The 16,665-nt window shown below is 35.2% G+C and overlaps 1 protein-coding gene across 6 annotated transcripts in view; it reads left to right on the forward strand.

Annotated features, from left to right (window-relative positions):
- The window catches only part of WDR33 (WD repeat domain 33), a 68,224-nt gene that overhangs the window by 24,348 nt on the left and 27,211 nt on the right, over positions 1-16,665 (forward strand). The window contains exon 8 of one of the 6 annotated variants that reach the window (XM_067002648.1): positions 3,729-12,690. The exons of 3 other annotated variants lie outside the window; for them this stretch is intronic. In XM_067002648.1, coding sequence (XP_066858749.1) covers positions 3,729-3,805 — 77 coding nt within the window. In that variant the 3' untranslated portion in view covers positions 3,806-12,690. 2 more of the 6 variants (XM_013188093.3, XM_048063206.2) reach the window with 2 other exon arrangements.

Raw genomic sequence — 16,665 nt, forward strand, 5'->3', positions numbered from 1 at the left:
ATACATGTGCTGTATCCTCCTCCAGGTTTGTACTTAACTACTCACCTAAATTATGTGGAGGAAATGGGGATTGCCTGCACACACAGTTGTCAAGATTACAATAAACTCAAATTCTCATACGTTCTTAAAATGTTCGGCATAAAGTGGAAGGAGTGAAGCATTTAATGTACACCATAGAAAACAGAACTTACACTACCTTTCCTTCTGTTACATTGTGTACTTGAACACTGTGACCACATCTTAAATAGAACTATGCTTTAATTTCTTGTAGTTTATATATAATCACAATCTGCAATTTTTAGTTGGCAGAACAGCTCTCTAAAGAAAATCTTTGCTTCTACTTGTACAATGTACCCACAGTATACTTTGTTATATAAGTTGGAAATATTTTCAAAACTTCACATCTCTGGATAAAATTAGACAGGCCAGGTTACTTTGTTTCTGCTGCTAGATAAGCAAGGTCTGCCAAGTAAAAACACCAAAAACAAAAAAAAAAACACAACCAACCAACCAAAAAAAAAGAAACAACCTAGAAACGCATACACTGGGTGTTTGGGGAGTGTGGGGGGAATGTTTCTATAAAACATACAAGTTTAGTTTTGGCTTTATTCCCTAGCACTATTTAAGTGATCAGAAGACATATTTGAGAGAGCTGTATGGGAAACACTTAAATAGCTTCCTTGGTGAAAAATACAGACTTTCATTAATTATTTGGAGTCTAGTGTGTATGGCTTTCGGAAACTGATCTTCAGCTTTTTGCTTCTCCACATGCATTTTGCCTTTAGGTAATACTTTGCTTAGTACAGCCTTAAAAATCTGAATTATTTTGTAATTGCCCTTCCAAATTTACAGTGATCTGCAAATTAAAATTCTGGTGGCGCTTCACTATACTTCATTATGTACAAAATTTTTTTATATCAAATACCCTGATAAATGGTTTTTATTACTTTCACAAACCATGTTTCAGCTGTTCTGGTTAACATTGATGCTGTGAAGTTTAAGTGATACTACAGTATAGTTCAGATAAAAAAAAATTCACTTAGTATGTTATAGTACTCTTCAGGTTATCTCACTCAATTACAAATTCAAATGAAATTGTCAATTTGCAGTCACATGTATTCAAAAGAAGAAAATGTACCACTCAGGGATAAAACAAATATATCGTTATTGTACTTCTCTATTTCTTAGTAACCAATTAAGGAATGTAGTTTAAAAAAGCAGACTTAACTTTAATGCTAGAGAATGCTTTTAAAGCAGTTCTACGAAGAACTTTAAAGGTAGTGGGATAAGCTTTGGTATAGAAAGGAAAATATTCTGTGGACTTATTATAGACACTTCTGTTTGTACTGGAATCAACTGATACAATTTATTTCCATTATTGAATGAAATGGTTCCCTTTACTCAAAAGTGGTCTAAACGAGAAATTCTAGTCATAACTTCTAAGGGTTGAGAAAACAAATTGGAAGTGGTAAATTATGTGGGACTTCTTGTTTTAAAGGTTTTGCTGGAGTTCTTTCAGCTGTCTGCAGCAGGCTACACAGCGTAGCTAAAAGCTACATACAAGCTAATAAATAATACATATGAGCTAAATCATTCATTAAAGACATTTTCTGCATGAGGCAGAACGTTTTACCTGTCCAGCTTCCTTTTTGGTTAAAATGAAAATAAACAGTGCACCCTGTTTTGTTCTTCATACATAACGCCATAAGTTCTGGATCCTTTTTCTTTAACCTTCCTAAGAGACCCTTTGCTGCCTAGCTTTTCACTGATTTATGTTGCTTTCCTGCTGTTTCTACCATTGTGGCTTTCTGTATGGGGGTTTTCTGTTTTGTTAGGAGTATGTGCAAATCAATCAAGCCACTTTTTAATAACATGAAGAAGTAAATAGGATAAAAATCGTCCATTCTTTGGGGAACCATCCTTAAGTCAGTCATCTTAAAGTGAATTATCTTGCAAGAGTTTGAAGGTGGGGCCAATGGCATCATGTCAAAGTCATTTATCTTCTTGCTTCTCCTCAAACTAATTGTGGTCTGTCTTTTCTCTTGAAGCAAAGCTTTTGTTCAAATTCTGCACCAGTAGCTTCTGTCTATGTTAATTTCTGTAATGTTATTTTAAAATGATGGTAACAGGTATATTTGGTGTACTTGCTAAAAAGCACTGGTTGGAATTTAACTTGTTGAAAACAATTTAAAAAAAAAAATACGAGGGCATATGAAGCAGTCAATGGAATATCAGTATGTTGTTTTCATGTCAATAGTCTGTGACTCTGAAGGGCATTTCCTGTAATGACACATAACAAAACACTGTTTGATCTTCAGTCTAAGCGACTGCAGTGAAGTTAATGCCAGGACTCATATAAACAGTTCCCAGTTCTGTGTGAACTTACATGTCAATGGCTTTTAATAGTGCTAATTACACCTGAAACATTTTTTTTGAAAAAACATATTCATCAAGTGAAAGCTTGATGTCCCTTTTTGTTTATCAATAAATTAATGTTATCAATGAGTTGGCAGGTGGCGGGGGATCTCTGGGTATTGGGTCTGTGCTTTTGTATTCCTGAAAACTTTTTAGGTAGATTATTTGTGAACATGTGATTTCTTAATTACTCCCAGCATGAATCCATTGGTTAGGAGGCTACAAATTCAATTTTCAATGTTGTCAATTTCATTGTCACTCCTTCTTTCTTTCACACTGATGCACGCAACATCTAGTTGAAATGGGTACTTGTGAGAACTGTAAGGTTCTCATTCTGAAGTCCAGGTTAGCTGTGTGTTCCCAGGCTTCAGAGGTTTTCTGGCTTAAATAGATCTTTAGGAGAAGGTGAGTCCAGCTCTCTGAAGGATGGTGACCCAGGATTTAAGATGTTTTGTAGACAAATTTTCTGGTTTTTTTTTTTGACTGGAGAACAGAATAAATTCTCTTCCATCCAACATAGTAGATGAGGCAAAAGATTTTTCTTAATTTAACTTGAACAATGAAAAGCAATCATGATTCCTGTATGTTCTTGCTGGATTTAAAATTTGCAGTTTGTAACAGTACATAACTTCTTTCCAGTGCATGCTTTACTCTTATAGAAAGTCTTTTTGCTTTTATCTTCAATAACATTGTTCTGCCAAGAACTTCTTGTTCAGGCTTAACACCAGTCTAAAACCTCCTTACCAACAAAACAACACATATGTTGTGTATGTGCACACTTGAAATCGCTACAGTTATGGTAAACTATATTATTTCTCATTTGCTCACAATATCTGCAAAACGTATCTCCACAGCTATGATTTTTTTACTTCTTTTCTTCCTTCCTTCTACTCTGTTTTTTGGGTCTTCATAAACAAATGAAATATCATGTAATATCTCTAATTGTTTAAGTAGCTTGTACTGGTTGTATACTCTGAACTTTCTGCCTGTAGGTGAAGGATCTCTTCATAGTTCTTGCTATCTGCTACCTTATTGAAATGGCAAATCTTGTACTTAAATTTTGGAGATGTGTTCAGTAGATGAAAGGAACCTGAGAACCAGAACCATATCTTCATATTAGTCCTCCAATTTTAAACGTTAGTAGCTAACTCTTAGCCTTGAAGCAGTGTAGCCTCAAATTGTTACCTTTTCCTGGAATGTGATAGAACTCTGTATTGGATGATGTAAAAGAAAAGATGGAAATAGCAGTATCGAGATTTCTTTTTCCCTCTCTTCTATATGAGGTTTTTCTTCTGTTTTTGTTACATTTGTAGGGATAGAAAACCCAGCAAATTCAAGAAATGCATTTATGCTGATGCTGTGTAAAGAAGGCAAGTCCTTGAATTTTTGAACTTAAAAAAAAAAAAAAAAAGGTATTTGAAATGTGAGTATAGAATCAGTTAAAACTCTTCTTTGTTGTTGGGCTTTAGAATGCCAGTTACACTTCAGGTCTTTGATCTTTGTGAATCTTCATTGCCAAAGCAAATTTTGGGATGGGATGAGGGTGGGGACTAGGTTGCAGCTAAGTCTGTTGAGGTACAGTTATACTCCAAACAGCTGTGCATCAAACTTCTCATGTGTTCTAGACACAAATAATGTTAGGGATCTCAGTAGGATGTTAATAATGACTCTGTGATGTGAGGGTCTCTTCTCCTCTTCACAGTGTTCAGGTGATTTTTGCTCCATCTGACATATTTGGGCACTTCTGGTCTGCTATATGTGTAGTGCCAGCCCTGATGCTTCTTTTTTGGAGTTGTGCAAGGTTCTTGACCCAGTCTCAGTTGTCTGCTACCATTCACTTTTTAATTTCATTAGGAAACCTCTCAGTTGCCTTTGTGAGATTGAGTTAGAAATACTGTACGCAATTTCCAGCTTAATCAGTGGAAGTCATCAAGCAAAATGTATTTTCCTAGTGTCTTTTCTTTACTCTTTTCCCAGAGTTAAGTAACACTAGGGATTTGGAATGTGAATAAAGATACTTCCTTGAGTTCATAAACTGTATCAATCATTCTGATGCTTGTTAGGATGTACTTGTATAGTCCACGTGGTCGATGGGAAGAATCAAACCTCTTCTGGCATGAAGCTACTAAAATATGTTCATGTCACCTCATAACTCAGTTTTATTGCTGAATGCGCCTTTCAATGCTACAGCATCTTGGTTTTCTCTATAGGAGATTTTATTAAAATACCGAGTTCTGCTTGTATTGAACGTAAATATGTCTCTCTGGGAGTTGAGAAACTTCCTGCTATGTTGGCTTCTATTGGGTTTCTATTTGAAAAGTGTTCCGGATTGAACAAAACCCTTTGTTTTGATCAACTACACTTGAGTTCCTTGGTTTCTATGACTAAAAGGTGGTGGTTAGGAGGTAGCTTCATGATGCTTTTGCTCTGATCCTAAAGCAGCACCAGGGGAAGTGAGAATATCAAAGACTGCTCTTGGGGCTTTCTGTCTCTGACAAGCCTGTAAGGTTTTGGTCTTTATTACAGTTCTGTTCTGAATTATGGTTTAAGTACAACATTCGAAGTCTTAGAGTTCTGATTTTCATCTAGAATCTAGTGTTGAGTTACCAAAAAAAAAAAAAAAATCATGAACTAGCAATATGAAGGATTCTCAATTGATGTATTAGAGATCATGAAAGATAAACCACAGCACCATGCTTTAAAAAAAAAGTTAGCAGACACTTCTGTCAATGTTTTCATAATACAAGAATGAAGAGGCACTGTGTGGGAATGGGATTATTTTGGATTCAGCTTTGAAATTATTTTTTTCCTCCTGGTAAATATCCTGAAGTTGAAAGTTGCATAATCTGTCACATGGAGTCCAAGGGCAGATTTCACACTAAAAGAAGGTTATATTTGCTAATCTATTCTGTTAAGCTTGGAGGGAATGTTGGAAAACCCTAATGTTTCACAGGACAGCCAAGTCTTAGCACTGTTGAGATAACAGATGCTCATAAAAGAAGTTATGTAATTGTGTCAGTAGGGTTTCTTGCATCTACTTCCTTTTTTGTGTTTGGTAATTACAGGGGGTAGGTGAATACTGGACTAGGTGAAAACTTTCATGCAGCTTGTTAGTATAAATACTTCAGTGGTGAGAACTTCACTGTTACTTGTTGTGACTATATTCAAAACGAATATGATATGTCGCAACACTCTGCATAGTGTTCAGGATCTCATCAACGGTTAGAACCATTGATGCAGGTGTGTTTTATCCTAATGTTCTGCTTATTGTTTTTGAGAGGAAAAGCAACACTTTAATCAGATTTCATTTATATTAATGAAAAAAATCCCAAACTACATAGGCATTTAAATACTGATGCTAGGATAAAAACATTTTTGCTTTTTCTGTGCAAGTGTAATTGTTGAACAGAATGTGGGCTGTATGCAATTAGGAGTGGTAGCTTCCTTATAGCTACTCACTAGTAATAGTCATATTAAAGGTTCTTAGCAGAAACAAAATGGTCTGGAGTTACTCTTACAAAAGTGTTGTAACTCATCTTCTGATAAAATCTTATGTGGATATGTACTCAAAATCAGGCACTTCTTTTTTTTAATGGAATCTAAACTAGATTCCTACAGAAATACGCTATTTCCGAAGAAATATCAGAGGTCGTCAAAAAAAGAAAATCCTCATCAGTGCATAGAAGCTTTCCTTGCAGGCCTCTTGGTTGTTTGTTTTGTTTTTTTTTTTCTTGTGTGTGTGGGTTAAACAGACTTTTTATACCATCCTGTAGTTACTGTACTCAAAAACTTCTGTGCATCTAGGCAAGCATAGATTTTACCAAGCTTTTGATATTTTATTTCACGTAATTTTAATTGCATGCTTAAATTACCTGGTATATTAATCTCTGAGTGATATTCTGACTTTAGTAGTGAGAGAGTTCAAATTTTATTATATGAATAATATTGTAGTTATGATACTTAACATTACATGTTCATAAGGACAGCCAGGCACCGGAAGATAGGGGGAAAGCTTGGAAACGTTTTCCCTAAAACACGGTGGTTCTTTTTTTTCTTTCATACTTGCCTGACCTTATCTTCTCGTGAAAAAAAAAAAAGTTCTGCTCGTCATGTTGCATTTGTAGGAAGACACAGAGCCAAAGCTGAAATTGGGGTGCATGCTGAAACGGGATTATGGAGCAGACCAGGAGAAAGGGACTGATAAGAATCCTGAAGTGGGGAAATAAAAAAAAAAAAAAAAAAAAAAAGGAGGGGGTGGGAGGGAGGTGAAAAGTACACATACACATACTTTTTTCACTAATATCTTTAAAATTTTATGTTCTGTGTCATGACTTTGAGAGACTCGAGTGTGAGTGCAGTTAGGAACACATTCTGTACTCATTTTGGCAATGAGTTTGGAGCGCTGTTTTAGCGAATGATGCCATGGCTCCTAGCTGTAAAGAGATGAAGCTCTCAGTACAGGTTTATTCAAAACTCAAAGTTTTTATCACTCCCTAAGAAGTGGTGTGGATTCTTTTTTTTTTTTTAAAGTTTTGTTGATCTAACATCTTTAAAATATCTAATATTACTAGACTGAAGGCCTTCTTTGGATTGCTTCGTTTGCTACATATGCAAAGCACACACGTGCTGCATAGTTCTGCAAAAAAGTGATTGGTTAGATTAAGCATGCAAACATGATTAATCAACATTTCTTTTCAAAGCAGAATGCCAGAACATTCCAAGTGACAAATTCATTTTACATTGAAAATCCAAACTGTTATTTAATTTTGCTACTTCCAGATAAGGATTTTTTAATGAAAAGAAAACAATTCTGAGGGGAAAATATTTTCATTTCTACTGCTGAAAGTATGTGTGTGCATGTGTATTGCAGTTAAAGTAACTGACAGAAATTTTATAAATTCAAATTTGATAGAGGAAAGTATTTTTGCACTTTTTTTTCTGTAAGTTAAATGCTGGGGCCGTTAAGTGTCACCTTCCAAAGAAGCACAGTCTTAAGGATCAGCAATTCAGCCGTATAGGAGAAAGTTACAACTTTAAAAAATATTTTCTTATATGAGAAATTTTACAGATTAACACTTCATCAGTTCCAGAGAGTTTAGTTTACTATTTGGAATGATTATCTTGATGAAAGCATCTGATACTTCTAGTTCTGCAGGATGATATTTTCATACAATATTTAGTCCTTCAAGTTCTGGTTTATGTGATACTACCAAAACACAGGTTAGTTGTATTTTTCTTTAAAATGTATCTTCTTAATGTTTGTCATATTGTATATAAATTAATTTTAGTAAAGATATGTAGGTAGATAGGTAGAGCTATTCCAGAAGATAGCTACAGCCACATAAGGAAGTGGTTGTATCACTTCAGAATATTTTTCTGGTGTAGCCAAGCAAGGTCTGCAAGTATCTTGTATATATTGTCTTGGAAGATACAAGGTTATATTTAAGTAATTCTTCGTAAACATTGTATAATACTCTGTTTTGACCATTCATTTGACACTCATAGTATGTAGCTCACCAAAATAAGCTTTGAAAAGGAGCGTATGATTACTATTTAAATATGAGCCTGACCTGAGAAACTGGAAGTTATCAGTAACAGGGGACTGGAATATGAACAAGATGCTCCTACCATGTTCCCAAAATCTCAAAATAAACTTATTTGCATTCAGAAAAGCTGAGGGATGTGTTCCCTTGCCGTCTTAAAATTGGGAAAAGTATGCTTTAGTAAAAAAAAAACCCTGCTTTCTGGTATGTGATGTCAGATGCACATTTTCTATCTACCACATGTGGAATAATGATTTTCCTTGCCTTTTTGTTTAGAATGATGGAGAGAGAACATCTGATATTGCATTAAAATCTTACTTTTTAAACTTCCATCACTTTAAAAAAAAAAACTTCCTGTAAACACGAAGTCATAATGCTCAAGAAACTAGCTTAACTATAACTCTTCTAGTCCTCAGAATATAAGATGAATTGGGGGAAAAATGTAGCTCAGGGTGTAGATTCTGTTGTTATTAATAGTAATTTCTAGACAGTGTTAGGGAAAATTAAGTGTAAATATTTATTAAAAAAAAAAACATTTGAAATTCTCATTATAGCTGACTTTCTGTCCTCTCAAAGGCGATCCTATTCTGGTTTATTTTTCTGTGTGCCTCAAGATTTAAGGAAGGCATGGCTTTGATAAGTATTTACTCTTCTCAGGTTGAGAATTTACATAGCAAGACTTTTTCATTGATCCTGGTTTAACACAAGGCCTAATTTTCGTTGAGAACTATTTTTCATCAAAAGCTGATTTTTTTTTTCCAATTCAGTATGAATTGGAAAATTCATTTCCAATTCCAATTTCATATGAAAGTAAAACATTTTCTTTTGAGAAGAGAATTTCCACAATTCTTTTATATTTAGAGATACGTAGCACAGCTTGATGTATAATTGGTATTCACAGGTAAGTAACTTACCATTTAAATACAAGTCTAAAGTTTGAGTTGCAACTCTTTTGATGTTCCAGGTATGTTGCCACGATGAAAATAAGTATTATGGATAAGTTAGTAGTTCTTAAAATGTATATACACACACACAACATCTCTCTCCTCCAGTCCAGTGGAAAGCACATTTAAAATCCCGTGTTTACTTGGGAGATTTTTCATGTTTTTTGCTATTCTCTTACTGGTGTAATGAGAGCTTAGCAGAATTTTAGATACTGTGCTGTCTCTGTCTTTAGAGGCTTTCGAGGTGAAACTGGATAAAACCGTGAGCAACCTCTTCTGACCTTATAGCTTTGAGCAGGAGGTTGAACTAGAGAACTCTGAGGTTCCTTCCAACCTGACTTATACTCTGATCTTATGATACTGAATTCCATCTGGCAAAACAGAGGGAAAGAAAGGAACAAAAAATCCTAATGATTTAATTTTTAATTTTACTTCATTGTTCTGTATACATACCTACATATTTCAGTCAGTATTTATAAAGATCTAGCCTTTATAATATTACCCGGCAGCACACTTTGTATTTTAATATTAGTTTTCTGCTTCCTTGTTTGTGTCCAAATTATCTGGTCCTGAAATATATTATGTATACAGTGTTGTAAAGCCTCAAAATATGTGCAAAGGTAAAACAGACTGCTTTCAAAAAGAAATTAGATACTGCTTTACTCTTTAAATTGAATGAGCATCATTTTGCCTATCTACTTTGTTATTACTGTTCTTGAAAGTATGTTTCTCTAGAGCATCTTTCTAAGTTCTGCAGAGGAGCTATAAGTAGACCTCTTATGTTTGTAAACATCATTCTTTCTGAATAGGTGAAATGGGTGTTAAATATATTTTTTTCTCTCGAGCAACAACATAAGGATGGTCATGACCAATTCAGTACACTATCCCAAGTCCTGACTGTCCTTTATCTCTAAGACAAAATATTTAATTTTCACGTTTAGGCATATTAACAAAGACTGTAAAATATTAGAACTTTGAGACTGTAAATAATCTTAAATAGGAAATCAGAAGTTACTTTGTCTTGAAATATGCTATTTCAAGCACTTGAAAAGTTCAAACTATATTTACTCTGGTGTTTCCATTTTTCTCTCAAAAATTCCATGCTTCTGAAGGAATAACACAAATTCAAAGAAACTGAATTTGAAGTGCCATGTGGAGAAACTGTGAGAATCCTTATGGGTTAGTAAAGATGAGTTTAGAAAGGAATAAGCACATCAAAATCTGTAGATGTAATTCTTCCTTCTGAATTGTAATTACTGACAAACAGTTGCACATGAGATAATTCGTGGGCAGCTACCAGACACATTTATATACAGCATAGTATGTGATGATTCTATTTTCTGAAGATTGACACGGTCTGCTGTTTGGTATGTTGCAGTGTGTTACTGCTGGCTGTTTGTGCCTGGTCAATAAGAATCCTGCCTTTTTCTTTAGGCCTACCTTTTTGTCTTATTCATACAGGATGCATAGGCAGAAATAATACTTTAAATTAGACCAGCTGGTGTAGTTAGAAAAAAAGATTAAAATAAAAATGAAAAAAAAATCCACACCTGTCCTAAGGACTCTAGATTGCTTCATTTTAGGTCAGCTGACATAGCTGGTAATCATCAGGTGTTGCCTTTTTCCAGCAGATCTCACTCTGTGGTCTTAAACTCTCACTGCAACAGTTACATCTTGCTTTGCTAGCAGGAACTGCACCTACTTAAGGTGAATGTATAAGGCGTTCTCTCTGTCAATGCATATAGTCCCATAATCATTATTAGTTTGCTATTTCCTATTCTAGTGGTTAGGAATATCAATAATGTCAATGAAAGTGCATTTCTGTAGATCACTTTCTCCATTGGGAAGTCCCTGTTCTCCAGAGACTTGAAAGTAAGCATATGGTATCGAGACTAGGAAAATAAAAAGCTAAATTTGCTCAGACACCTTTTTTATTACGTTAAATTGAGTTATGCTCCACAGTTGTAGTCTGGAGATCTCTGGGCAAAGGTAGGTTCTCTTTCACACCATTCAAAACTTACCAGGAATATTATTTGCTTCCAAAGAAACGGAGAAAAAATATCATTCCTATCATCTATGTAAACATTTCTGTAGAATGTGTTACACTTGCTGATGATTTAAAACCAGGCACTTATAAAAACGTAATCAGAATTTTTAATGCTAATGTTAAACTTAGAATTTGTGTTCACACTACAAAAATTGGAACGGTAGAGGCTTTAAATAGCAGGTGCTGTCCTGCCGTTTTTGTAGATATGTAACTGCTGCTTCCTGTCTGCAAAAAAAATCCTGCTTGCTCAAAGGCTTCTTCACATGCTGTGTGCTTCTCTCCAGCTACCATTTTATTTTTCCTGCATCAAGGAATTCTTCAAGAAATATACAGTCTTCCTTCCTAAGAGCACTTAACTGTATATGTTTCGGTCTCCATTTTCATCACAATGATCTCTGTGCCCAGTAAGTCTAGATGGAAGTACTGGTAATTAAATCTCTGTTCTGCATGATGGTCGAACTTGCATTGGTGTCTGCAGAACTCCATCCTATCAGGTATCATCACTGGAGCATCTAGCAAGCCATAGTGCTTCACTGAAACTTAAAGAAGGTTCTAATAATAATATTTTATTCCGTAGAAATTATTTACCAGAAATACTAGAAGTTATTTTTAGCCTATTATGAAATATGTTACGGAACAAATTATTGTATTTGATTTTTTTTGCAAGATGTCAAAATGCAAGTAAGGAGTAAGCATTAGGCAGGTTTCCTTAAGAAATGCTTAGGAAGATTTCTTAAAGCTGTGTACATCACAGCTATCTAACAAAAACAGTTTAGTAGACATATCTGAAAATGAGCAATATGGGGAGTTGTTATTAGAGTTTAATGTTAGATTACTAATAGGGGACTTTCCTTAGAAATTTATGTTGAATTTAGTAGACATGAAGAACATCAGAATATTTTTCCTGCCACGTCTACTCTTTGCAATCCTTGCGCAGACAAGAGGACTCATGCGTAGGAGTGAAAAGCAAATTAATGTTTTCAATTTATTATAGTCTCTACTCTCTGGAGACAATTACTGTGAACTGGACATCTGTGTGGTAGCAGCTGCTAATCCCGGTGGTTTAAGGAATATGTTCTACTGATCAGATGTCAGGTGAATGGAACTCCAGTTCCAACCAGTCTGAATAAATTGGTTGGTAGTGGAAGGTGGTAAATTGTATTAATCATGTAGGACATCTGTCCCTCAAAAAAAGTTTCTTTTCATTCACTTAGAATAAAAATCTCTTCATAAAACTGCGAGGTATGTCAGGCTTTTATTTAAAGTCTACTTGTTTGCATATGGTAGCAGGAATAATGTTTTTTGCTGTTTATTTTGCCATAGGATGCATCTGTCATGCATCGCGTGTCTCACTGTAAAAACTTAGCCCCCCATGTTTCCTCGTGTGAAAGATGCACTGACGCAGAGGCACAGACAACCTCACTGTTGTGCTGTCTTGGGAAGGTTAGGGTACTGCTGAAGGCATACAAATAATTAAAGCCCAGTCTCCGGTAGGTGAAGAAACTTATCCTTAAAGCCAGGTATTTCCGAACGTGCTGTGCCTTTTCCTCCACTGTAGTGCTTGTGTCGCAGTCACCATGTTCATGACACATCGACACTTGTAACACTGCATCTAGCAGCAGATAATTCACAAGGGAATATGTGATCCAAAACCAGAGGCTAGTCTAATGAAGGTGTATTCTGTGTATTAAAGCAATAACTGTATTTTAACTTGCACTGAAAATAAACTGTTGACATGGGATTATACCTGCTAAAGCTTCCTTTTTTTTTTTTTACTAACTTTTTAAGGTTAAAATGCTTTTTGATGCTCCCGAGTACAGGGTTGCTGTATTAACCAATATATTAAAAATCAAAATGGGAATTTGACAGAGCTGTCATCTTTTTGCATCATTTTGCCAAAAAATACCTCTTTCAGTTTCCTCAGTGGTTACTTCATTATCAATGTCATGCTTTAATATAGCCTGTTCGAAAACAAAAATGATGCTGTCTTCCATGAAAGTGATCTTTTTTTATTTGGTCTCTACTTCTGTTAGCATTTGAATGGGACTATGTACGGAGAATTATCTGTGTAACTGGAGAGGAGACTTAACTATTTCTTGCGAAGTCACTAACTCTATCAATAACTTTATTTTACAGAAGATTTCTAAAGTCCAGCTTCCTAAAAGAGAAATACTGCACTTTTCCATTCCGCAGCCTGAGTATTTGTACACAGCACAGACAGTACTGTAAAATGCTTTTTATTTGAAGAGCACAGATCAGTTCCATTCAAGGGTCAGGTTAGCAACCTTTTCCTGGTGGTGATTTTCCCTCACTATTTATATTCTTAACCTGCATACTTTGTTCCTTCTTTTATTTTGCAGATGTCCCATTTTTTCCAAAAGTACTGCCTTTTTGCTTCTGTCTGTACTTTCATATACGTTCCCAGTTCATTGTTATTATGTGGACTGGTTTGTACATTTCTGAGCCTGGAAAGGTATTTTATATTTCCTTTCTCATTTCTTCATGTGAGATTAAAAAAAAAAAACTTCAAAAACCGCTACAAAAAACATTGAGAGTAACTTAGATTCCTTAGGAAAGAACTTCTTTCTGAATCACATCCATGCAGTAAGCACTTGTTATGTTTAGCCTTTTATTTTAAACTGATTATCTACTTGGCATTTTCTTTTGGTGGTTTGAGCCCACTTTTTTTTTTAAACACATCTGTTGTTGGCTTTTTCAGGGTTGAGGTCTAGCAGATACCTTTTGTGGGAGTGTTTTCATATAACATGCTGCTCTAAAAACAGAAAAATAATCGTGTCCCATAGATAACTTGTTTATATTTTCAACTTTTATTTCCAGAATAGGAATAATAAAAATCTCTAGTACTAATAAGATTGCTTCTGTCCTATTCTTGTAACAAAGACGACTGAGTTAAAAATCTGCAGGCAAGATGAATGTTTCAGAAAAAAAAGTTTTCTTTTTTCCTCAGCATTGATGAGGAGATAATCTGTTCTTTTCTCCTGTGCATGCACTTTAAAATAAATGGACGTTCTTTATCCAGGATTCTTCTTTTTGTCCACATCACTTGGCTTTGCATATTTTGTATAATTATTTAATTTCTTCCCTGCCTTTTTTTTTTTAAAGAGAAAAAAAGATCAAGACAATGTTTCTGGTGCTTACATGGAGGAGCATACAATAACATTTTGAGTTATTTGCCCCAGCTGTAGATGTGGCTTTTGAATCGAAGGCTTTTCTGCTTAATTCACAAGAATATCCACTTATTATATATGTGTAATTGTTATGTTTTTATGATACTTTCCTGCAGACCTCCACATCATTCTTCCTATGCTTGTTTTGGAGCTTTTTAACATGCTACCGTGTGCATGCCCCTCTAGATTCAAATACAGATTCAGTCACAGACTGCATTACAGAGGGAAACAACACACTTAATGCTGGTTGCAAAACAAATGTCTTTTTTATTGTTATTTCTTTGAAAAAAATAGTTTAAAAAATAAAATCTAACCTGTAGTCATTTCAAGAAACGTAGGATTCAACGAAACATCCAATCCATCTGTATTTAACATGGTGTGGTAGGGCTTGTTTAATTGCTGTATCCTCTATTCCAATCTTGAAAGAACAGTCTCTTAATGTGATATCATAGGCAATCTGTTTCACACCTGTGGGTTTTTTACATGAAGAAAAGCTTTCTTTTTTTTTTCCCCTGCACTTAAAATCAAATCCTGCTGATTTTGTTCACATTGCTTCTGATGTCAGTAAATGGAGCTGAAAACAGCATTTTCCACCAATTGTTTTCAATGCTGTTTGCAACCCTATTTAAATTGTTGATAGGTCCCCTTGGCCTTTCTGTCTTATAACCACCTATGTGGTCTTTTATGTTCTCCATTTTTTTTTCTCCTGATTTTTATGTAGCAGAATTATTTAAGATCTCTTTGGATCGTTTTATCCCGTTTCTTCCTGTTGACATCTCTCCCTTTCTTTGTTAGGTTTTATCGCGAAAAATCCCTGGTAAGTTTTCAGCACCATCACACGCAAAGAGTTTTACTGTTTGATCCATTCATGTGCTTGTGGAATTTAAAGTGGTACATGGGTGCGCATGGTGTTTTATAGAGCTTCATTTATATTTATACAGCCACACTCTCTACACAGCAGTTGCTTAATTAGGGGACCTATTTTTAGAAGATAAGTAAGTTTTGGGTTCCCCTGCTTAAACAGGGACTTCAGTATAATTTTTAAATCTGAAAGAGGAAAAGATTATGCAAAAGATTTCAAAACTAATAGGGGACTGGAAAGAGAACTGAGTCCACAGACGTAGTGGTGATATAGGAAAGCTCAGAAAAATGAGAGGAAGTAAGGGCATCAATAGTGCAGAAAATCGAAGCAAGACAATGATGAAACATTCCTTGTTTCTGTCTCTTGTGAGCTCAGCTTTTTCTTTGCTGCTTGGAATTTCAGTGGAAGCTATTAAAGCTCTATCAAGTTTCTGCAACACTATTTAAATCATTTTGCTCCAGCATTTTAATTACATTTTTGCACTGAAAATGTTTTTTTTCCATGTTACTCTCCTTGTTTCTCTTCATTAGCCCCAAGATCAGTAACACATCGGACATGTTTGTAAGTCACTGTATATTACATGCCATTTTTTTCTAATTTTTGTTGCTGGTACACTACTCATTTTGAGTGTTTGTCTCTCTTCATAATTTACAGCCCTTTCATTTTTTTGTTGTTTGAAAATTGGTCCCTTGCCCTTGAGATGAGAATTCTCCAATCTATTCAGCTTTTTTTCTGTATAGAAAGAATAGTGCTTTTAACTCAGGCCAACGTCACGTGCAATGCTTTCTGCCGCCAGTTTACTTCAGTAGACCTGCTGCTTCCTAGTTTGCTCAGTCTCGGTGGTAGTTTAGAGTGCAAAGAGCAGTTTAAATGATCTCTGTGTATCCCTTCTTGAATCTCTTGTACTTACTAATTGCCTGGATTGCTGGCTGAAACCAGTAAATCCTTTCCTAGAGGCTACACCAAATTTGACCGTCCTTCTGTTGTCCCCCCCACCTTACCCCTGGGTCAGCTGTTCACTTATTATTGAGAGCAGTTGCTCATGGGGTATTTGTCCTAGAACCAAAGAAGATACTTTCCCTAACTTCTTTTTACTTAAAATCATTATTTCTTCGCATAAAATTATAAAGGTCCCATACTTATGGGATGTTCTATATTAGTAAAGTGGCTATCAAAAGTAGCTTACCTGTTTTTTTGTTGGCAAGAAAAAAAGGTTTGTGTATATATGCTCTTCCTTAAAGTGAAAAGCTACCTGAACAAGCATTCCTCTTCTGTGACTGCCCAGATGATCATCGCTGTCTCTAAAAGTAATCTTTCTAGTAGAGGAGAGAGTTGGTAGTATCTCTTCTCTCAATGGGATTTAAAGTAGGAACTTGCCCTTTAGTCCTAACCACAAATGACATTGAAACCTATTCTTTCAGTCAAGGAAGATCAAGTTAACTGAAAGATATTGGTAGTCCTTCTGGGTAGGGCATTTTTATTAAAGGATTCTGTGTTAGTTTGGGAGCGAGGGTGTATTAAGTTAGATAAAAACTTCTCATCACCTCTTTAGCTGTGGTCCACCGAAATTTTTCCTAGGCTTTAGCAGCTTGCTAAGAATGTTGTCTGCTCATGTGGTCATAACAATGGTTTGAAACTTGAATTAGCCTCTAAACTAGGTATTTGA

This window comes from Anser cygnoides, chromosome 9 (genome assembly GCF_040182565.1).
Source record: "Anser cygnoides isolate HZ-2024a breed goose chromosome 9, Taihu_goose_T2T_genome, whole genome shotgun sequence".
NCBI classification, from domain to species: domain Eukaryota; kingdom Metazoa; phylum Chordata; class Aves; order Anseriformes; family Anatidae; genus Anser; species Anser cygnoides.